This window comes from Lycium barbarum, chromosome 11 (genome assembly GCF_019175385.1).
Source record: "Lycium barbarum isolate Lr01 chromosome 11, ASM1917538v2, whole genome shotgun sequence".
Lineage (NCBI taxonomy): Eukaryota > Viridiplantae > Streptophyta > Magnoliopsida > Solanales > Solanaceae > Lycium > Lycium barbarum.
The window spans coordinates 36422536-36446674 of NC_083347.1; the positions used below are offsets into that span (position 1 = coordinate 36422536).

General features: G+C 36.1%; 1 protein-coding gene across 2 annotated transcripts; it reads right to left on the reverse strand.

Moving 5' to 3' along the window:
• Positions 1-1143: 1143 nt before the first annotated feature.
• On the reverse strand, positions 1144-23034 carry LOC132618283 (myosin-17-like). Of its 2 annotated transcripts, XM_060333352.1 has the most exons (39): positions 22633-23034; positions 13656-13784; positions 12576-12719; positions 12309-12454; positions 12074-12230; positions 11905-11963; positions 11630-11789; positions 11389-11538; positions 11182-11318; positions 10946-11092; positions 10720-10821; positions 10577-10634; positions 10314-10415; positions 10113-10150; positions 9868-9994; positions 9615-9785; positions 8553-8684; positions 8347-8456; positions 8163-8223; positions 7797-7974; positions 7048-7254; positions 6815-6933; positions 6617-6715; positions 6313-6534; positions 5665-5804; positions 5110-5227; positions 4957-5007; positions 4779-4859; positions 4493-4663; positions 4234-4389; positions 3919-4125; positions 2945-3082; positions 2787-2857; positions 2565-2664; positions 2435-2491; positions 2287-2343; positions 2042-2122; positions 1826-1908; positions 1144-1728 (listed from the first exon to the last, which is right to left on the reverse strand). In XM_060333352.1, the coding sequence occupies exons 1-39, from the start codon at positions 22633-22635 to the stop codon at positions 1605-1607; spliced, it is 4593 nt and encodes a 1530-aa protein (XP_060189335.1). In that variant the 5' UTR covers positions 22636-23034; the 3' UTR covers positions 1144-1604. The 2 variants fall into 2 exon arrangements, with proteins under 2 accessions (XP_060189335.1, XP_060189336.1); XM_060333353.1 differs by lacking the exon at positions 22633-23034 and having other exon boundaries at positions 12576-12739; positions 13656-13785.
• Positions 23035-24139: the final 1105 nt, after the last annotated feature.

Sequence of the window (24139 nt, forward strand, 5' to 3'; positions counted from 1 at the left end):
GAGATCGCCTTCCATACTCATCTCGTGGGCATCCAGGACAAGCCGTGAGAACCAGCAGTGTGCAAAATAGGAAGCGAAGGCATGACAAGGACCTTGACGAGTCAGCGCCAAAAATATGCATGGGAGGCTAGTCAACCTCCTCGCTACGCGAACCCATAGACAAAGCCCAGCTAGTGTTTCCTTTCAGAGTTTGATTTCGCGTGGGAAGTCTCCTACATACCCTAGGGTTGATGTAACTTGAGTGCTCCAACTTTATCCTCTTTAATTGATAAGTTTAATGCTTTTTAATATGTTAGTTGATTAGTTTAAAACAAGAATTACAACTTAGAAATTGTGACTTTGTCTTCTTAGTGATAGTAAACAATTGTAGCGAAATCTTAGTTTTCTGTGGTATTCGATTCTGGACTTAAAACCCGAATTATATTTGCGATGATCATTTATTCTTTTTGGACGAGTTTTTTGGCGTGATCACTCATTTTCTTGAATAGTAAAATTTAGATCAAACCAATTTTTTTCGAAAAATGAGTAATTAAATAATAAGTAATCAATCTTTTGGTTTTTTTTTTTTTTTGGCTTTTTAGAACAACTAATATTAAAGGTAAAGTTGAAAAAAGAAAATCTTTCTTGATTTCCAAATAACATTATGTAACAATCATACTTTTAGTAAATACTCTAATGAGAACACAACCGATTATAGGTGAGATGTCAGTTATTGGCATTTTAGGTGGGCTTGTCGATAAGATGTAGAATATGCATTCGACGTTAATTAGTTTCATGAATTGATTTTGCTAGTCAGTCGGATCCATTTCCAAAGTAGCACTTAACCTTAATTCTTCAAAATTTTAACATAAAAAAGAAAAAGAAAAAACTGCAATGGTTAATTTTAGTTCCAGAAGAAAAAAAACAAAACGGATCAAACAAAAAAATATCTCGGTCAAATCATCAAGAAGGATTGATTGTTTACCATCAATATTTTGACATGTATTATGAGTGAACAATGTACGAATATTGTTGTAGCTTGGGCTGCTCTTCTATCAATGCTCTCTATTTATGAGTCTCCTAATAAGTTCCAATGGAGCTGATACAAAGTTATGTCCATATCCTTCATAGGACCACTGATTTTGCAGTTTGATCAGTCACCAATGGGAAGAAAAGAATTACAAACTTTTTGCCTTGATAATTTTAACACTTCTTATACAACACAACCTTCAACTGCATTTCACCTACACACTAGAGCAAATAAGGACCTAAAATTGACAACTTTTGTGACTCTACAACCTGAGAAAGACAAAAAATGGCAAGCAACAAAAACCAATGCATCTGCCTATACCTGCATATGACCACACTAAAAGCCTTTTGGCATAATAAAAATACCTCCCAAATTGAGCAGGAGAGGAGAAAAGAATAAATTGAACCGGACAACAATCAGCTAGGGTTGTCCAAAAACAAGTGGAGAAAATATACACTAGTCATTAAATGCAACAAGCAATGTGATTATATGCACAAGTTTCTGCATGTTCCTTGATGTGCAGGAGAGTCTGCTCGCTGGAGCTACGCAAACATTCATCAATGTCCATGTTGAGTAATAACTTTTAGAACCACCATCAACTAGAGCGTTGATGTAAGAACACAAATCCTGAATTCTCACGGATTAATGGAGGAGGTTCAACATGAGCAATGTCTATTTGTTGCATCGTTTTGGAGATGTCATCCACGGAGAATGGAATGCTGCATCAAAATTTAAGACAAGATATTGAATTTGATGTACTCAGTAAAAAGTACATGTATGCCAAAGATTGAGGATGAGTTATTTAACAAACGATACCTCGAGTCATCATCCAACAAAAAGGAGTTGCTAACAGCATTATTGGAATCCTCTGTCATCATAACTCTCATACTTGAAATAACCTATCAGTTGGAGGTAAACAGAAAATGATACAAGGAAATCAGGAACCAAGCAAACTCTACGATAACAAGACAAAAAACTACTGCAAACCTACATATGCATCCAAACTGTTGGTGCAACCGTGCAAGAACTTACATCTGAAGAAACAGTGTGGGTTCCGTATTTGTCATCCCAGTACATAGTGCTGATCCTATACAGTTGCTGTATGCTAAGCACCTAACAAAAGAATAGCGATGTGAAATATAAAATCAAAGCAACAAACGAGAAGTCGAAAAGAAACAAGGAAGTTTTCTTTCTTTTGATAGGTAAAAGAAACAAGCAAATTTTATGCAGAAGGTACGGGAAGAATGGAGGAGAAACATAGAAAAAAGACTCCTTACCGGACAAAGTTCATTTGTGATTTCATGCAATGTCTTTTTGGGCTTTTGATGTATAACCTGCAAGAAGTTGAAAGGGAAAAAAGTCAGATAAAAGCATGTGATCAAACAAAAGTTCGTTTTGCACAAAGCTGCGAAAATCAGTTCTTACTAGGAATCCAACTGCCTGTCTAATGTGCTTCAGCTCGTCCCATGCTGAGCCTACATACTGGACAGGTAAATACAGAAGTTAGATACCAAATAACACTCAGAATTGAAAAGATACAGCTAAACATGCTTACTTCTTCAGTTGCATAGCAGCACCACTGTTCCAATTCAGCCAACCCAGCTTTCACAAACTCTCCGTTACTAAATGAACAACACTCACGCCGCAAAAGGAGACTGAATGTAAAGAAGGTTAAGACACAGATACACAATAAGGTGTCAATGTGCCAAATAAAATATATTTAATGTACAGAACACACAACAGATTATACAGTTCTTAAAGACATGTAACTAGTTACCTGTTGAAAAGTTGAACATTGATAAAGGAGAATATTTGAGTGAAAACCTTCCGAATTAAGAAGGAAGGAACCTACATGGGCGGAGCAATGGGAACACATTAACATCAAGGAGACAAAATGACCGTTGCTATTATTTATCTCTTAAATCTTCAACTTACGTGGTTTGCTTTCATCATCATCACGTAGTTGTTCAAACTTTTTACAATGCTTTGCCAATGTGCAAATAGAGCTTGCTGGGCAGCAGCATTAGCTTGGGATCTTCCTTTGACTAAACTTGCACGAGATGTTCTTGGAGCCTGCAGAAAGGATGCAGATAATGATCTGACGAAATTAACTCCCTCCTCTTTCTCTCAGAAGCAAAAATAATCTCACATTGGGAGAGAACAAAATAAAGACATAGGTAACACAGTGTCCCAAAGAGAAAAAGTGGCCGCTTCCTATAAATTGTACAGCTTCACGACATAGTACTAAACCTGGAAAGATCTACTCGTTGCAACACCTTGGGCTTGAAGAGAAGTATTGTCACTAGTCATGCTTGGGAGTTCTACTGATGATTGGGGATTTGTCTGATTTATTTTATAGTAACTTTAATAGATAAGAGAAAATCCTGACTTGACTCTGCAGAAACATTCAAGAGCTCGCTTGTTGCAAAATTTACAATACTGATTAACTTCTTAAGTCAATCTATAAGATTGTGTTGCTTTACCACATGTCATAGTTCAAGCATCAGAGAAACTACTCAGTGGTACCAATAATGCATCAACTAATCCAAGTGCTAGAAATTCCCCAGTTATCATATCATTACTACAGTAAGCATAGGGACTAGCTGAAACTACACATCAAGCAGCAAACATTCTATCATGTAAGCTTGCTGGGAGTTGTGGCATAAATAATACTCGCTCCGTTTCAATTTGTGTTGTCTGGTTTTGACTTGGCACGGAGTTTAAGAAAGTAATGAAGACTTCTAAATCTTGTGGTCTTAAACTAAAGATATGCAGAATGTACCAAAATGCCCTTTAATTTTGTGGTCTTAAACATGCCATGTGGAAAGTTAGAATTAAAGAACTGCCAAAAAGGGAAAGTAAGACAAACAAATTGAAACGTAGGGGGTGGCACATAAAAACTAATTTACCTGAATACATAGCCCAAGCAATGGGGAGATCTCTTTCTTCAGATTGTCTCTTATCAGTCCATATATTTTCTCCAAAAAGGCAGTGAGCTGCTGCTTGAACAGCAGTGCAGGATATTTGGCCTCAACATGACGTAAGTCATCCAATCTCCCAAGCATACGCCCGTTGAGAACTGAAAGCCCAGCACTCTGGGGAGATCCTCGCAAGCCCTACACAAACATTAGAAGTAGCAGAGGAGAAAAGTTAACTAAGAATGACTTATAAATGGGGCAACTGGCTGAAATCGAAGAACTTAATATAAACCACAGAGCTCATACTTGGGACATCCTCCCAAACAAAGAAGCTGAACTGGTTCTCCGCCTCTGTGGAGTCAAATTAGCAGCCCCGCTAGCTTTAAGTGTTTGTTGAAGCAGCATCAACAATGTGGACGTATTGCATAACCAGTACGCTAATACATCATTATTATCTGGGACCTTTAATGAAGAAGTTTCATAAAATAATTGCCTTAGATTTATAAACATGAAGTCGGAGAAAACTGGAAATGATACAACACTACCAAAGTAATGAGTTTTCTACCTCAATGGCTGAAGCAATGGTCTGTATTATACGGTCAAAAACACTAGTTCTTTCAACTTCAAAGGACCTCCAGTGGAGCAGACATTTGTATATGAGACAAGCTGCAATTGGTTTGCCTCCAGAAAAGCCCAAATCTTGTGAAATGCACTTAATGAGCAAGTCTTGGTTCTCCTGTAAAAAAGGGACAAAATTGTATAAAAATGATTTCAGAATTTAACCTGTCACACTCTGATTAAACAAGCATAATTGATCTGGTAATTCTTTGTGCAAGCCAGCAGACCCTTACCTGCTGCTTTTCATTTAGAAACTTCTGTGGTTTCTCCTCAGATGCAGGATCCTTTGGACTTGCTACAGCAAGACTCATATCCTAGCATGTAAACAAGCATATACATTAAAAAGGGGCATATGCTTAATTCACATCAAATGTGAAAATAAGCATATCTATCTGCAACTATTGAACTTACAGAATTAGGCTTTGATTCTCCGTTTATAGCATTTCCATTCTCCGGAGTCCTCTGAAATTTCAAGAGTAATTATGTATACCACATACTGCTATTAAGAAAATCTGCTCCTCAAATAAATTCTAACAAGATGAGAATTTGCGACTGTTTGTGCACCTGTATGATAGTAGTCCTTGGCCGCGCAGATAAAGCTTTTCCAGTTGGTGACATGGTCAAAGCTTGTTGACGGAGCACTTGGTTTTCTGATTCCATATTGGAAAGCTTCTCTTCAAGCCTGAATCGAGAGACAAACAAAGAGGGAGTAGACGAAATAGACAGTGTCAGATGCATGTCTTTTCTTTGAGAATGCAAAATCCTATGTTTGGGAAGTAAATTTCACAAAAATGTGATGATTAAGGATGCAAGTCTACTATCATACTGAATGCTGGTTGTTCATAGCTCAGAAATCATAAGTTCAATGCTCATAACCATATTTAGGATCAATCAGAAACCAAAAATGACAAGAACCGTGGGAAAACTATGCTACTTCTGGTCTGTATGTTTGATGAAAAGCTCTTGGTTATCAAGGTCACACTAAGGAATTTACCTGTAACGAGAGGTGAATAAGTTAGGCATTTCCAGCCAGTTTTTAGTTTAGGAGTCGGAGTTTAAGACTCAGCAAAGGCATCAACCTAGCTAGGAACTAGACACAGTCAATAATCATTTACAAACCTCTGCATAGAATCTTGAAGCTGATCTACTTTTCGCTCGGCATTTTCTAGTTTGTTAGCCAACTCTGTATTTCTGCCCTCTGCATCCCTGGAAGAATCCCTAGCCTCTTCTGTAGCTTTATTTTCTGATGCCAGCAAAGCCTGGATAATTCGTGAAAAAACTTTTCAACCAAGAGAAACATAGAGATTGTATCTGTGTGTTCTATTATACCAATTTATAAACAATTAAGAATCAACTTTTTATTATTGGTTTATTATTAGCATATGCAATGGACTTGAGGTTAATTCCTCCTCCCAGGCCAGCTCAGAAGCGACTTTGAAGAATGAAGCGCAAGGTGGAAATTGAGCTTAAGGAGTACACTTGCAGAAACTATGATACAAAGTATTCTGCCCCTATACCCTTCTCTACTTAGATACCACGTTTTGTCTGCGGCAGAGTTCAAACCCTTGGTGCACCCCAATTATCAGACATGGACAAGACTTGTCTTTGCAATCCAAACAACATGTAGAATTGGATGTTTTGCAAGGAGGGTTACTAGCAATAATCAACGAATCACTCTCAAAGAAAATAAAGAAGTTAGTTGGCAGTTTTTACTATATTCTGCGTCCAACTATAAAGATTATAAAACTTGGGATACTGGAACCATACCTTCAAATTCTCTACTTCAGCTGACAGGGCATTTATTTTTTCTGTGTCTTGAACTATAACTGGGGTCTCCTTGATGACTGGAGGTGCTTCTTCAATTGCTCTCCGTGCTGCCTCCCGCTCTTGGATCACTTTAGCATTTGCTTCTTCTACTTGCTTTTGCATTGTATGCAGTGCCTCCTGTAGCTTTGCAACTTCTTGGGCTTTAGTCTCCTCCAGCTCAGTCTGCATTAATCCAAAGTACAATGGTGTCAGAGTCATGGAATTGAACCAAATGGAAACTTCGTTAGAAATAAGAATAACTTACCCTGATTCGTTTCTCCAATTGCAACCGCCATGTAAGTTCTTCCACTTTCTTTTCGAGCTTGTCCTTGGCTTCTTTGAGAGCACCTGTTTCCCTTGCAGCCTGCATATGCAATCTCTCATTCACAATGATCTTCCTTCTCTGAGCCAGATGATATGAAGAAAATACTACAAGACATGATCACAGAAATTCATAACAAACCATTTTGAGATTTCGAAGCTCCTTCCTGGCAACCCGTCGCCTCCAACCACACTGAGTAATGATAGCAGCTCTCTGAAGACTTCTGTAATAAGAATAAGAGGCATGGCAACGCGAATGAGCCTGCAGGATATCAAGCAAATCATGTATCAGACATTATATTCTTTAACATCTCAAGACTTCTTTAAATTACAAGGAAGATCACAAGGGTGACAATAGAAGCAGAGAGATAAGTTCCTGTATTTTAATTGCAGCTTTAGTATGCTTCCGGTATCTAAAGTCATTGCGAGCAACCATAGCTCTCATGCCTGTTTGCAACGTAATCGCAGAAGAATGCAGTGTTTTATATGTCATGTGTGCAACATGACATCTGAAGTTCTTCTGAATCTTCAGAGCAGCTGCTTCACGTCTCAGTTGTTCATACAGTTTGCAGGACAGCATAGCTGACATTTATGACAAAACAAAATATTACAGTCAGTGTTAATGGTTATTAGAAAAACATTGCATGTCAGCTGATAAGAAAGTAAATACTTTTCCTCAAACAAGACTAGCAGAATAAGGTTGAAACCTGATATGCACGTTTATTTAGTACTAATAAATTGGGGCAATTGACGTACGTTTTCAAGTTTCCTGTCCAAGAGAACTCTTGAAACCAGTTGACTTCTCAATGCTAGCTCAGTTTTTGTATCGACTATACCAAATTAGAGCTGTAGAGCTTTTGAAGATGTTGAATACGACTTTGTGCAGATTAGGGTGTTTGTTTTTTATTAATTTTTGGTGCGCCCATGAGCTTCTTGTTAGTATAAGATGGCTGGTGTCTATCTTAGACAACCATATTTTTGTGTGGGTTCTCTACTTTTTTTTTTTTTTTCCCGTGTCCAGGGTTTCCCCCCTTATCAATAATTTAAACTTATCAAAAAAATAAATAAATAATAATGTACATGTATTTGTAAACTGAACCATATTAGAAGCTATTGAAACAAACCTCGCCAACATGATTGCAACTGAATAGCAGCTTTACGCAAAGCAACAAATTCTTTTCGCATAATATATGTACGGATTTGTCTTTGAATAACTTTTGCTGCATTTCCAAGAACCTCAGCTCTCCTAGCGTCGAGCTCAGCCATCTGTCCAGCCCGCAAAAAGACCTTTGTCCTTCCCATCTGCAAAGACAGGCATTCAGTTAACGTAAAGACACCGAAATCTCTATGCAGATTTCATGATGCTATGAAAGGTATATAAAGAACTTGTCTATTACTTCTATAGCGCAGATAGTCCCTCAGCAAACCAATAACGAACCTACTCTAGTTGAGGATGCAAAATTTCATTCAGCATGATATCCAAAATTTACCTGATAGCCCTTAAGTCCCATCTTGTCCAGAATCATCTGGCATGCAACCTTGTCATCATAGCTGGCAATGGATTATTATGGATCATCATAAAAATCAGAAAGAAACTGATAGGAAGAAGGAAATTCACAAATGAGAATAAAAGTTTCAGTTAGAATCGACACAAGTTGAGTTTGGAAAACTTACCTTCCAGCTAAAACTTCTGGAGCAAGAACACCAAATCTAAGAAGAAACTCATAAAATGTACGCCTAGTGGGATATCCAGCACAGCTGATTCTGATAGCTTCTAAGACACCCTAGAATAAAAAGAACAACTACTCATGCAAGGGCAAGAAGAAGCAACAAATCCATAACAATCATGGACACAAGGATGAGCATCAATAGACACTTACACCACATCGCAATTGCTGGATCACATTCAGATTCTCGAAGATACAAGGCTTAAGGGCATTATTAGGCTTCACACATCTGATGTAGTGAGGCTCTGTTGAACTTAATGTTTCCATTAAAGATTGCAGTTGTAGCTGCAAGCATGTAAGAAAAGGCTTCATCAGGCAGAAAAGTACATTATTAAAAACATATACAAGAAGTTAACAAAACATATACTAGAAGTTTACATACTCTATAATGAACCATTTTTGCTAGAAGGGAGGAAACAAACAAAACAAATACAGAAGCACCAACACAACACAATAGCAGAAATATGAATCTTCTGGAGATGAGAAAAGGAACGTTGCAATAAAAGAAACCAATAAAAAAATATATTGTGATTTAAAAAAAAAAAAAAAAGTGGAGATGGAGGTGTCCAAACATTAACAACCACAACGCCCTGCGGGTAAAAAGTAGCATACCAACCAGACAAATGATAAACGGACCTGACGAGACAAAGGCAAGACTTACTCTAACTGAAATTACTAGGCATACAATTGATTAAGAATAGATAGCAAAAACTTCAGAAATTCCATGGTAAAGCACATTATTCTATTGTTCCACATGATTCCTGGACATATCTGAAGCTCCTAGTTTGCAATAAAAAATAAAAGCAAAAGCTTCTCTTAGGCATATTTTTGATAAGCAGCTTCTCTTAGACATATGCATCCATTAATTATTTCGTCCTCTAGAACCTACCACGACTCAGATGTTTGCCAAAATAGAATAGTCTTGCTTAAACGCTTGGTAGTTATGTCAACTTAGTTTTCGATTTACTTAAGTCAACATGCATCAGCAATTTGTTACTTAAGGCCATCAATAAAGTAAATATACTTGACAGACTGATTAAGAGAAAGAAAACTCACACAATAGAAAACCCAGATAAATAGAAATCCATACATCTAATAAAGCTATAAAGTGCAAGAAGAGACACATGACTTTTTTTGGATTGGAGAGACATGTTTCTTTAATTGTTTCTAAAATCTATATTAACCAAAATACTTGAAGGAGAAAGATGAATTAACCTTAAAACGAGACCCTATGGAGGAGAATTTGGACGATTTTGATGATTCTTCAGGTAGAGGAGGAAACAAACCCGCCACGAAAGTACACTCTGAGGCCGTTAACAGAACTTGATGTTCTGCAACCACATAATCTTTGTTCTTATCCAGAAACAGATCTGCTTGATATGTTACCTGCATATCATATAGGACGCTTTAGCATTACATTGAAAATGTGAAGGTATAGATATTTCCAAAAAGACGAACTAGTCATCACCTCTCCAGCATAATGAGAAATTGTAAAACTCGTCCTTGAGAGTTTAGGTTTGATGAAACGCTTGTTTTTAGTGAATGTCTGGTACAACTTCTGAGCAAATGTTTCATGTGTAGATTTAGGAAACATACTGCAAGGACCAATTATATGAACATAAATTATATCATAAGCTGAAGAACCAAAAACAGAAATATAAAATATCTAAGATATTTGAAGTAATTGATGAATAAATAATCAAGCATGCATACCAGGCTTCATCCAACAGAGCAATAATTCCTCCAGGTTTCTGCAAGTTTTCAACTTCAGTTGTTACATTTTGAAGTTACCAAAAGATTGAGGCTAGAACTAATAACAAAGCATAGCATCGCATGACAAATTACAAAGATAAACTTTTTTCAGACAAAATGACAAAAAATCAATAAACAATGAATCAACCCTTGGTTGCAGACCTTTTCGATCAGATCCAGCACGTCTTGGTTGTCCACAAACTCAATGTAGCTCCAGTTAATCTCTTCTTTTTCATATTCTTCTTGTTCCGTCTTGAATACGTGCTGAAATCATAAGATGGAATGACATTATTAAAAACCCAAGAACCCCCTAATAGGCAAAGAGGTTGTGCTGCAAACACATTACCACTGTAACTGTATACCTTTAACGGATAGAAAAGAAAGAAATAAGGAAAACAGTTTTAAATGCAAGAATGAGATATAACCTGGTTAAAATGTTGTTGCAACTTTTCATTTGTAAAATTGATGCAGAATTGCTCAAAACTGTTTTACAAGGGGAAACTGTTAGAAAGGCACCACTAAGGTTTGGAGTTAGCAGCAGCAGAGGATATGCCATACTGAAAGTTACCTGTTGAGTTTAAAACTTTCAAACCCATAAATATCAAGAACTCCAATTATTGACTTGGAGTTTGGATCCTGGCCAATTGAGATGTTTATCTTTTGCACAATCCTGGAGTCAACAGAAGAATATTTAAGATACAAAAGAAGATAGAAATATAAAGCACCAAAGAAGTCGATGCATATGTCTCTATGCATGTCTTGTGACGGTACAATCTGGTATTTGACTTGCTTACCAGTCAAAAAGGCGAGAATATATGGTTTTAGCCAAAGCATCCCTGCTACCCAGAGCAGCTTCTGGATCAAGAGTCCGGGTAATAACTTCCTCAGGTGTGACCATCACACGTGTAATTAGTGCATCTTCCAAGCTCTTGGCATCACACCTATCAATTCTTATTCATAAGATCCAGCAGAAGTAACAAATCCAAAATAACAACATGCAATGAAGTTCAAAATTAGAAAATAGACCTACTTAAGCAACTCTGCCGTCATATTGAGATGAAACCGAGACTGCTGATCCTTAATCACAGAAGAGTCAATTTCCTCACCTTTTGCAAATTCAATATTACCAAGGTGAAGAATTGCGGCAACCACCCTGAAAATTGCGTCCTGAACAAATTTGTTAAGGCATTAGCAATTCAAGTAAAGCACAGAACAAATTAGTCTGGAGGAAACTAACCTGCTCTTCCTCACTGATTCCTACTATATCCATAGCCCTTCTTGTTGCAAGATATTCTTCAGCATCATTTACTCCATCTAATGCATAACATTTGGACTGATTAAGATAGTGGAACGATTTTGGGTTCCCTAGTTTATATCTCTCTATCTCCTGCAAAGCAAAAGAATACCATAATTATGAGCATCACCAACGTTAGATCAGCTAAACAGCTAAAGACAACTTAAAAAAATAGCATACATACCTCAGCTGGAGCAGCACAAAGAAGATAAAAACAATGGTAGTTTCTCTCAGGATTTGAGATTTGGCAGACACGAGACCTCTCCAGAAGGTAAGTTCGTATAGCTGCCCCAGATATTCTCCCACTCTTATCAAATTGAATCTCGACAAATTTACCAAAACGACTGAAAGGATTATACCATTAAATCACGACAAAGGAACAGTCACATTAAGAAATCATCAACAAAATTGCTGAAGCAACTAGCATCTACTGCGGAGTCAATTAGAGAAGTTGCTAACCTTGAGTTGTTGTTTCTCACAGTTTTGGCATTTCCAAATGCTTCAAGAACAGGATTGGACTGTGTGCCAACAATAACATGAATTTTGAGACAGTAATTTTATAGAGTAAGACCAGTTTCTGTTGAAACAGCTAGTGGTAGATTTAAATTAAAGTGAAAGGTCATCTTACTTCTAGAACTTGTTGTTCTACAGTTCGTCCTTCGACGCCTGAACGACCCCCAAGATGTGCAAGATAACGCATAAGCATCTTAGTAGTTTCAGTTTTACCAGCACCACTTTCTCCACTAACTAAAATTGAATTGCTTTTTCCCTCGTTGATCATTGCCCTATACCAAAATGAAATAAGTGTGAGATATCATGCCAAAGCAACTAAAAGAGGAACACGTCTCAAAAAAGAACTCAACCTATATGCAACATCTGCAACTGCAAAAACATGCGGACTCAGCTCCCCAAATGCTGCTCCTTTGTACTGTTCCATCATGTGAGTGTCGTACAGATGAGGCAATCTTTGAAAAGGGTTTACTGCAATCAATATGTTCCCAGTGTACGTCTAGACAACAAATAAAGAAAAACTAAGAGAACTTTCTCCAAAGGATAATAAATTCATCAAATACAAATTGTGGTTATCAACGATCAATTTGCATGATTACAAGGAAAAACATAGTTCTTACATAAATTTCATTGAGCTCATATCTGGTTGCCAGGTTCTGCAGAACTCCAGGTTCATGCAAATAGGAAAGCTTGGTCATATCATCTACACCTCCAGGAGGAGCCTCGGTATCTTTAGGAAACACTTTAGCGATATTCGCAACAATCTGAGATCAGTAGTTTGAAACTGTAAAAATCTTAGATAAAAAGGGAAAAAAACTTCTTGTACAACCAAAGTTACAGTCTAGAAGCATCAAATGTTCGCTGGAAGCCAATATGATGATAGACAATCAAAACTAAAAAATTTACACCAACTTAAATTAGAGAAAAATGATACTTCTGGTGCATAAAGGAGGTGACATGCAAAAGTGCATGTCAAGTAGAACCAGTGCATGAAGCAACAAGAACTAATATTTAGAGAAGTAATCAAGGTGTATATGCAAAAGAAAGCCACAACGTCAATATGAAAAGTGTCATCAGCTTCGGCACCCTATATACTTTTTGAATTCATTTATAAGAAATTAAAGAGAATCGAACTGATCTAGTCAGTCATAAAGAAAAGCTTCTACCATAGACCTGCTTCTAATTTCTCTCCACATTAAGCATTCCACAGTTATGATGAACGGCCGCATGGGTCTAAACTCATGCATTCCTAGCCCTCATGAGGGATTTAACAATTATTTGCATTAGCTATGATAGGGAAGGTGTTAGTTCTCAGAAGCATCCATTCGTCACAACCCAGAACGAGTTATAAGAAATGCTCTGATTATATTCAGCAGGGCATACTTGGATATTGCATGCATCCATATTACATACATATGTGCACAAACACACACAAATATACAAACAGTAGCAAGTCATATGTTCATTATGGTATAAAATTATTTTCAGGAAAAAGAACCAATAGGCAGGACATATTTCACCTCAAATTGACTACAAAGGCCATGTTCTCAATATTACGAAATATCTATTTTCACCAATGAGGTATGGACAAATCCACTAACAAGTAGAGAAGATACGAGCACATTAGTTCATTGTCCCTTCAGATTGACACAAAGTATGGCCCTTGAATAAATATTGCTGTTACAAAACCAAATACTCACTTCTTTCCCATTGGAGGTGGTTTTAACATGAACATCTTGACCATGTATTTTGATTACTTCTCCATCTAGCCATGCCAATTTAGGGTCTTCCACCCAAACATGAGAACCGACAATAATGTTGACTGATGCCTGCAAAAAGATACTTGCATGAGATACCAAGAGGACAAAGATTACAGCGCGATATATGCCATCCATTCTAATAAGACATCAGAAAAATTCAATCCTTATACATAGTATTCAAATGATATAGACCTGAATAGAGTGGATTCACATATCCAATCCCAACTAAGTCATAGTTGATTTATTAATTAATACACAAGATTGGAGAATTCTTCAACACACTTGTTGACCTTTTCTCTAACATCATCTTGTCTGAGAAAATAAGAGATGGAAAAAAAAAGACAAGGAAAAGCAAGACAAACGTTTTGAGAAAGAAGAAAATGCAAGACAAACTTGCGAAATTTGTGCATGAAATTGAACCTAAGAATCCAGCCTGAAAAAATAAATCAAGCATCTAAATAGTACTCTCCTTCATTGTTAGGCAAAGGGGTCCTTCTCCTACGCTCCATCACAATACAAAAAGAAATGATCGGAAATTTGAAGAGTAACACATAAGCTCAAGGGACAGGATTCACCCAGGGAAAGGACTGGCAGTCTAAACTTCAAATTTGAATACACCTTTTCTCTTTGAACAGCCAAGGTAGGCCAAAATTTGAATACAGTTCAGCACCTTGTATGTCAAAAGGGTTTTCCAAACATATCTTAATTATCATAGTGAAGTTAAAAGGGAAAACAATAGCAAAACAGAATCATTTTTCTTTCATAGAGATAATGCCTCCACAAAGAAAGTTGAAATGAAATGCTTAAGTTAAAGCATGCCATCTTGGCAACACAAACTAGCATACATTGTTAACATGAGTTACGTGATTTTACAAATGCCATCATCTGGCTGAAGATAAAACCAAGCACGTCATTGCCACAAATTCAGTTAAAAATGCCCTATTATTTGCTTTGCGCGATAATACTTCCATCAAAATAATCTACTCCAATTTTGCTTCCAAAGAAGAAAATATTATTTGTGAATGAAATTTCTTGTCAATTTGAAATGAAAGAATTTTATTATATTCTTTTCATGTAATCTCTAAATATCTAGATGTTGTCTTCAACAAGTGAATTAATCAACACGCAATTGAAGGCAAAAACGAACTCAACTTTTGGGAAGGAGGCAATATAGCATTAAGAGTTTGAGTAGCAATTGAGGACGTTGAGCTGAAAGCCAGTAAAGAAAAATATATTGAGGAAGTACATAATTGATAGTTTACGAAGAAACAAAATTATTCAGCCATCAGTTAACACTTTAGGGTTTCCGTCAATTTCAGCTCTCTATTTATAGTCAATCATGGCCCCAAAAGGTACGGCAGCAATTACTAGTTATAGGCACAAGAGAGTGTGGGATATGCAGCACTTAGTTCTATGTAATACTGAGTCCTAATATCGGATGATATCCTTGCACATTATATGCCAAGCATGTGTCTTCTACAAGACCAGACTGATCTCTACCATCATTTGAGGAAGGGAGAGGGACAGAATTTAACGTTTTCAACTTTTCATTGAGTTATTTGCTCCCCCAACATTGTTTTGTAAAGGGTATAACAGAGGATGAGATTTACTTCCTTCCTCTTCATTTTTGAGGGGTAAAAACTTGATCGTGTACTTTTACTTCCCTCATCTTTCACTTCCTAGCTTAACAAGGGGAATGACTCTTACACCTCCTTTGTCCCTTTGCTTCCTTTCTCTTTGCAAACAAACATAATGTAATTGTACACAAAATGATCATCATTTTTGACATGATGATCATAAAAACGGCAAGATACACTTAATACCAACAAGACATGACTACAGTATAACAAACTGCTTATCAACAAAACCCATCGTAAGATAACATGACTATACTCCAGGGCATACTTTCCTATTTATAAAGAAAATTGGAATATTAAATAAAGGATATATTCCTAGAATAAATATCAGGAGAGGGCCGGGAGGCAGAAAAATGTTACTTTCTCCGTCTCAATTTATGTGGCACACTCTCATTTTTAGTCTGTCATAAAAAGAATGTCACCTTTGTATAATTAGAAACAACTTTAACTTTAAAATTCTCTTTTTACTCTTAATGAAATGATTTATAGCCACGCAAATGTCTAAGGTTTGTTTTAGGGGAAAATAGCTACAGTGCACCCTAACGTTTGGCCGGATTTATTAATAACACATTCAACGTTTACGGGGGCCTATTACCCCCCGGTCTTTTTTTTTTTTTTTTTGTGTATTTTAGACACCATTATCAGGTGATGTGGCATGGAACCTGAGAACACGACCGAGGAGCGCGTGATAAGTATATTGAACTGACCTCAACCTCTAATTTTTTTTGCCACCTAGTGCAAATAACGGTAAAAAAATAAATCCCTTTCCATTTACCCTTTTATTGACACGATTTGGACTCCATTTTTGCTTAGAACTTCAATCAAAAACCTTCAAATTAGCTAATGGATTCAAGTGGTAAGCTAATCTTTATGTTAAAAAAAATTCTCCTCTTTTATTTATATCTTATATTTCACTGAAAGTTCTGTCTAGGGTTCTTCATGAAAGAGGTGAAATCATAGTTAAATAAGCTCTGTACTGATAATGAAGATCCAAAGATGAAGCTTAAGGTGCGATGCCATCACAGGGTATTACTGAAAATGCAGATTTCTTGGTCTCTTAACAATCCCGGAAGAAGATTTTGGTCATGCCCCTTCTATGGTGTACGACCTTTTTTTTTTTAATGTTTCGGTATTTTCAAAACGCATTACAGTGAATTTGATTGGTTGAACTTTTGTTTAGGTGAAGAAATGTAATTTCTTTGAGTGGAGAGATGATCCTATTGGTCAAAGATCTAAGTTCATTATTCACAAATTGGTGGAGAAAATGGAAGAACAAGTTGCTTTGAAGAAGAAAATGGAAGAAGTTGCTATGAAGAAGGAAATGGAAGAACAATTTGGCATTGAAGGAGGGTCTCCTTCTTGCATTGAAGGAGACACTGGGCGCGTGTGTCGCACTTAAGTGGAAAAAATTCAGAGTCACTTAGTAATCACCTGATAATGGTGTCTAAAATACACAAAAACTATGACAGGGGGGTAATAGGCCCCCCATAAAGGTTGAGTGTGTTATAAATAATCCGGCCAAACGTTAGGGTTGGTGGGAGATATCGGGTACTAGATGCAAAAGTCTTCCTTTCTTTCTTAAACTTTGTGCCTAGCCAAACACTGTCACATAAATTAGAACTGAGGAAGTAGATGATTTCATCGCATCTATCTAAACCAAACCTTGGTGGACAGAGTTACCCAGAACTTGTGTTGGTGTTGGTGGGAGATATCGGGTACTAGATGGACTAGTTGAGGCACGTGCAAGCATGTGCGGCCACCAAAATTGTAGAAAAAAGGGTTGATATTTCAAGAAAGATCATTAAAACTGGTCAATTGGAAGAAACTATTGAACATTCCACTACAACTCAATTGAAGCATTTCAGAGAAAATTGGAAGTTGAACAGAAACTTCAGAAATTTACTTTTCCCACGACCTTCTCGCTTCTTTTTTTTTTAATGAGCTCCTTTAAATGAAAACATGTTTTATTCCTCTTTAAAGTAATGTTATGTTGTAATCCTTTCAAAGCTAACGCAAAATTCTTTCTCAAATGTTATCACAATGATAAGATAAGTTACTCGAACTCTTCACTTTCGGTGCCGCAACCATGTCAACACGACATGGGTTTGGGTACTTTGACCAAAATCAACGAAGAAATTCGGGACAAATACAATGATTTCTATAATCGAAACAAAAGCTAAGGTGAAATTGAAAAAATTTGAATATCTTGCATATAGAAATTTCTATGTCAGTTCTTTTCCTTACATCTCCTTCTGGGATTCTCTTAATCAATATTTTCTCCTCAAAATACCTTGTCTACACAAATCTCATAATTTAGACATATAACTCTATTTTATATATTTGGATTGTAACCACTACTTGTAAGTATTACTGAAGCACACATTTGGTGTAGCTTTGTCTATAATAGAATGTTAACTGTTTCATATATATATATGGATTATTTTTAGCCGAATTCCCGCACCCGAATCCGTACCTCGATCCATACCCCGAATCTTAAAATTTAGATCATGAAGGATCTGACCTCTAGATCCGTACCCGTATCGTACACCCACACCCGAGTCTGAGTAACTTAGAATTATTGATAAGTGAAAAACAAACTCAACTTTTGGGAAGGATGCAGCTTAGTGTTAAGAGTTTGAGTAGAGCATATAATTGAGGACGTTGAACTGAAAGCCAATAAAGAAAAATATATCTAGGAAGTACATAATTGATAGTTTACGAAGAAACAAAATTATTCAGCCATCATCCTTATCAAAAAAATTATTCAGCCATCAGTTGACACTTCAGGGATTCCTTCAATTTCAGTTCTCTATTTATAGTCAATCATGGCCCCAAAAGGTGCAGCAGCAATTACAGGTTCTAGACACAAGAGTGTGGGATATGCAGCACTTAGTTTTATGTAATACTGAGTTCTAACATGGCATGATATCCTTGCACGCACTATATGCCATGCATGTGTCTTCTACATGACCAGACTGATCTCTAATACCATCATTTGAGGAAGAGAGAGGGGCAGAATTTAACGTTTTCAACTTTTCATTGAGCTATTTGCTCCCCCAACATTGTGTTGTAAAGGGTATAACAGAGGATGAGATTTACTTCCCTCATCTTTCCCTTCCTAGCTTAACAAGGGGAATGACTTTTACAACTCCTTTGTTTGTCCCTTTGGTTCCTTTCTCTTTGAACCACAAACAAACATAATGTAATTGTACACAAAATGGTCATCATTTCTGACATAATCATCATAAAAACGGTAAGATACACTTAATACCAACAAGACATGACTACAGTATAACAAACTGCTTGTCAACTAAACCCATCATAAGATAACATGACTATACTCTAGGGCATACTTTCCTATTTATAAAGAAAATTGGAATATTAAATAAAGGATGATATTCCAAGAATAAATATCAGGAGAGGGCCGGGAGGCAAAAAAAATGTTACTCCCTCCGTCTCAATTTATGTGGCACACTCTCCTTTTTAGTCTGTCACAAAAATAATGTCACCTTTGTATAGTTAGAAACAACTTTAACTTTAAAATTCTCCTTTTGCTCTTAATGAAATGATTCATAGCCACACAAATGTCTAACTTTTGTTTGTGATAACTAACTTCAAAAGTCTTCCTTTCTTTCTTGAACTTTGTGCCTAGTCAAATTGTCATATAAATTGGAACTGAGGGAGTAGATGATTTCACCCCATCTATCTAAACCAAACCTTGGTGGACAGAGTTACCCAGAACTTGTGTCAGTGTTGGTGGTTGATAGCGGGTACTAGATGGACTAGTCGAGGCATGTGCAAGCAGGTGAGGCCACCAAAGTTATAGAAAAAAGGGTTGATATTTCAAGAAAGATCATTAAAACTGGTCAAATGTAAGAAACTATTGAACATTTCGCTACAACTCAATTGAAGCATTTCAGGGAAAAATGGAAGTTGAACAAAAACTTCAGAAATTTACTTTTCTCACAACCTTCTCGCTTCTTTTTCTAATGAGCTGCTTTAAATGAAAACATGTTTCATTCCTCTTTGAAGTAATGTTATGTTGTAATCCTTTCAAAGCAAATGCAAAATTCTTTCTCAAATGTTATAAAAAAGAAACACAACTCTGTTTCTACTGTTTCTCTTTTCAGACTTCTCATCGGATTACATTTGTAGCACCTAGAATTATTTACTAAATATTTCTGAAGCACAGAGCGTCTGAAAGAGTTCCTGCCTTGTACTAATTTGACCATAGGAACTTCTGGTACTTAGATGCTAAAATGACGTTCAGGACTTTAGACTAATGATCTGGTCGCAGACTTTCACACAATAGGTGCGCTTTCGATCCTAATTATTCCCTTCACCCTTCCCATTCCCTAATGTGATTAGAAAAAATTAAAAGAAAATATTATAGTTGAAATTTATACATCCTTCTTCGCGCTAGAAGCATTGTGAACATAGTACACATGTGCTTTTACTTTGACTAGTACACATTATTCTTTTATGCTAGCAATGAATACACATAATTATTTGTTGTAATGTTTTTAAATTCATATTAATATGGCTGTCCTTTTTTAACTGAAAATGATATCTTTATAGATTTCTTCCCCTTCTGCTGAGTGAGAAGTCCCATGAACGACATCTGCAAATAATTATCTTATCACCTATGTGTCACACATTTTCACATCTCAATTCTGGACCTATGTGATTACATAAGGAGAATCCGTAAGAGATCAGTGGTCATAGCTGCATGACATTGGACAACTTTGATTTTAGAGGACTGAGGTTCTACAAACGCTGAAATTTACTTTCGATGATTCAAAATTTAATGTGCCTGCCGTTTCAAAGACACACCTTTCTTGAGAAAATGTAATCCATTTCTTTTTTATACCTGAAAATCCATGAAGGCAAATGGCACAAGATTTGAAACTCGGTGGATAATGGGCTCACCTCTCTACCTTTCTCAACTTCAACACTAGGATTTTCTCGCGGTAGGGTTTGAACCTGTAACATGCGCCTATTCTCAGCAGTAGGGTTCGAACCCATGACATGTGCCTAACCTATACATCACCGTGTTGTGCTCTTACTATAGAGCAGAGCCTGGGGGAAATCCATTCTTTAAATGATACATCTATTCTTATAAAAAGTTGTTGTCCAATTTTTATACACGTGTCCTTGGAGAGGCATGCTAGCTATTTGTTCACTCTCCATAAACACCTATTCCAACCGCCAAAAAAAAATCAGATCTTGTGTTTCCATGTCCTTCATCTTTTGACTCTTCTTATTGTTCTTTTCTTCATCCGTTGTAAATTCAAACGAATGTAGTTGAGATACTATGAAGTAGCAAAAAACAGTTGAGACTTAAGAGATTAGAGGATTTAAGAGTTATCTGGAACTTCTATTCGAGTGGACATTAGAAGATTCCTGAGTGGTTTGCTTTATCTTCGGAGTACGAAGCCACCTTGCTATTTTCACCTGGGTAGCAGCGGAAATCTATTGTGACGACACTGCCTCCCATAGCATGCCTCAAGTGCCTATCCAAAACTCTATCTCAACTTTTATTATTAATTATTATTTTTTATTTATTATTATTATTAAGTGCTCTTCTGAATGGAACTTCTATCTCTAATATTTTCCTAAAACATCTGAATACCTCTAACCAGGTAAAGTTCAATTTTTGAAACCCAGAGTTGTATCTATTTTGCCACATTCACTTCTAAAGTTGAAGTTGCATTTTCTAATATAGTGTATGGCCATAGATTTTGGATCAAATTTTGAAAACTTATCTTGAAATATCTGTTTAGCCATGAAATTTGATCAGATTTTGAAAAAAAAATCTTGAAAATAGTTTCAAGTTCCAAGTCAATTTTAGGGGGAAATTTCACTTCATCAACTCACAAAACTTTAAAAAAAAATCCAAGTTAAATGCATGTCCAAACACAATTTCAACAACTCCAATTTTCAAGTTTCAACTTCAAAATCTATGGCCAAACGGGAAGCTAAGTTTCAGCTCCTCAAATTGACACTACAACAGTCTCTTAATTAACACTATATAACTTGCCATTTCCTCTCTCCGCGCTGCAACTTCTGTTATTCTAGTAAAATGAATTACTAATCAGTTGTTAATTCTACTGTTTATATTTTTCAGACATTCAAATTTCAAACTTGGATAAAAAGGAGGATAAAATCAAATTTCACGAAATGATTTCAATAAACTATCCCCCGATATATTGCATAAAAAAATACCTAGTCATATACAGACGTAAAAACCTCAAAAACATGCACACTCTTCTAAGTCCAATTCCTATATATTGTTGAGAATATAATTAAGTATTAAAAGTGTTCCTCTCTAACCGCTTAAGCTTTTAGATGATACAGTTACACGCTTCAATAATATTTCACACATGCCAAAAAAGAAAAAAGAAGGCGGGCGGGGGGGTTTGTGCGCAACTTACCGAAATGTACCCTTCCACCATCTAGTTTACCAAACATGGCCGAAGTATACACTGCCTATACACTTCAGATAGGTATGTATATTACATTTACAGATTATGTATAGTATATGTATATTTCATACTCCCTCCGTCCCAATTTATGTGATATGGTTTGATTAGGCATGGAGTTTAAGATAGAAAGGAAGACTTTTGAAACTTGTGGCATAAAACAAGTCAAAGATATTTGTGTGGCCGTAAATCATTTAATTAAGGGTAAAAAGGGGAAGTTTCAAGTTAAAGTATTTCTAAATATAGAAACGCATCATTTTTTGGACAGACTAAAAGGGAAAGGGTATCACATAAATCGGGACAGAGGGAGTAAAAATTATAAACTGCCTATACATATTTTGTAAACTAGATAGATGGCCAAATGGTATTTGGCCAGGGGCGGAGCTAGCCCTTCGGGCGTGGGTTCGATCGAACCCAGTAGCTTTGGCCCGAACCATATATTTATATTAAATTTTTTATCAAATATGTACAAATTATTAATTTAGAACCCAGTAACTTTAAGGAATTAGAACCCCGAACCCACAACCTTTAAATCCTGGCTCCGCCTCTGTATTTGGCTGTAATTTTCCCCTTAAAACTATACCTGGATATATTGCATAAATTTCTAGTTATATACAGACATAAAAACCTCATAGACGTATATTCTCGGTCCAATTCCTATATATCATACATGCAAAAAAAATACGCTACCGTAAATTGCTAATAACAGTAAATTGACTATTCGCTGAACAGATTTGACTAGAGCAACAAGCAATCAGTTAAAAGGTATGAGCCGACGACGTTTGAGCAAAGAGTTACCATTTGACGAGTTTTGAACTATCGATCGATCTCCTGCTCTTCAACTCATCAAAGCTAAGACAAACCAAGTTTGACTCGGTGAGTCAGATCGGACTCACCAAGCTTCAAATATTCCAGCCTAAGTTCAATATGATGATAACAACAAAGCTTGCTTCTGATGAATCAACTTATGTTAAAGCGAAAACCGTTTCTGATTCTCTCTCTCTCTCTCTCTCTCTCTCTATATATATATACACACACACACCAAATCCTATATATTTATGTATATATGGCTCTGTATATCTGTCTGTATTTTAGTGAAGGAAAAAGTTGAATGAATGAAGAAAATGGGTGGACTTTCTCTCTCTAAAATTTCTAGCTTAGCAGCAGCTATGGTATATTTATCTCTCTCTCTAGTTTCAAGCTTTTACTTTTCTTTTCTATTTATTTGGAGAGAATTAGAGCAATATGTTTATAACTTTTTCGCGTATAAAAATTTAATTCCGGTGGCTTAATTTATGTGGCACTATCTGATTAGCTATGAAATTAAAAAAAAAAACTTTTAATGTGTATGATCTAAATTAAGTTTTATATATTATCTGATTTTAAATCAACTCATAGAATTAAAATATTTTTAAATAGTATAAAAATGTGATTTTTTGGGAACAAAATGGATAAAAAAGTGTATCACATAAATGCACAATGAGTATCTTTGTTTAAAAAGCACCTAAAATGAAATAATCCAAACATGCTCTTAAATTCATTTGGTGTGTTTCCGATGAAGTGGGGGTTAGGTGGTGGGCCACCGCTCTACGCAGACGGCATTTTTTGTAAAATGTAAGAAAGGGGAGGGGGCTCTGGACACAAAAAACGACAATTTGGGTGACACTATTTATGTTTCTCTGTTTGGACATTTTGTGCTACTTATTTACGGTATTTGCCATCCATTTTCGACAAATTCGAACGTTACCTATTTCCCTGCTAGTAATTTGAATCTTACAGCTTGGTGGATTAGATTTGAAAGTTTAATCTATCTTCCGTTTCTTGGATTTTGGAAACTGAATTATAAGTCACGTACACTCACATTCTTGATTCTTACTATATAAAATTTAAAGAAGGGGTAATACATAATTTACCCTGATTTTATAGTCAAGTTTTTATTATGTATTGTTTTTTTACGAAAATCTTTTAAACGACAATTTATTTTTTTAAAATGTGTCTAGTACATTTTTCGTGCTAAACCACTTCTTCTTAAAGATTGCTTTATACTCATCAATTAAAGCTAGGAATATATTGTAACTCAAAAGAAAAAAAAAACCTAATTTAAACCTAATTAAATTTTTAAAAAGAAACATAAGGAATCCTCCTCCCCTGGTCTTTAAAAAGAAAAACATAAGGAATCCTCCTCCCCCACTCTTCTCATCTTCCCCAATCCTTACTTTCATTCACCTTCTCCACCACCATAGTATTTACTACCAAACCTTCTGTTATGATCATCACATTTAACAGTATTGATGGAAAACGGTGA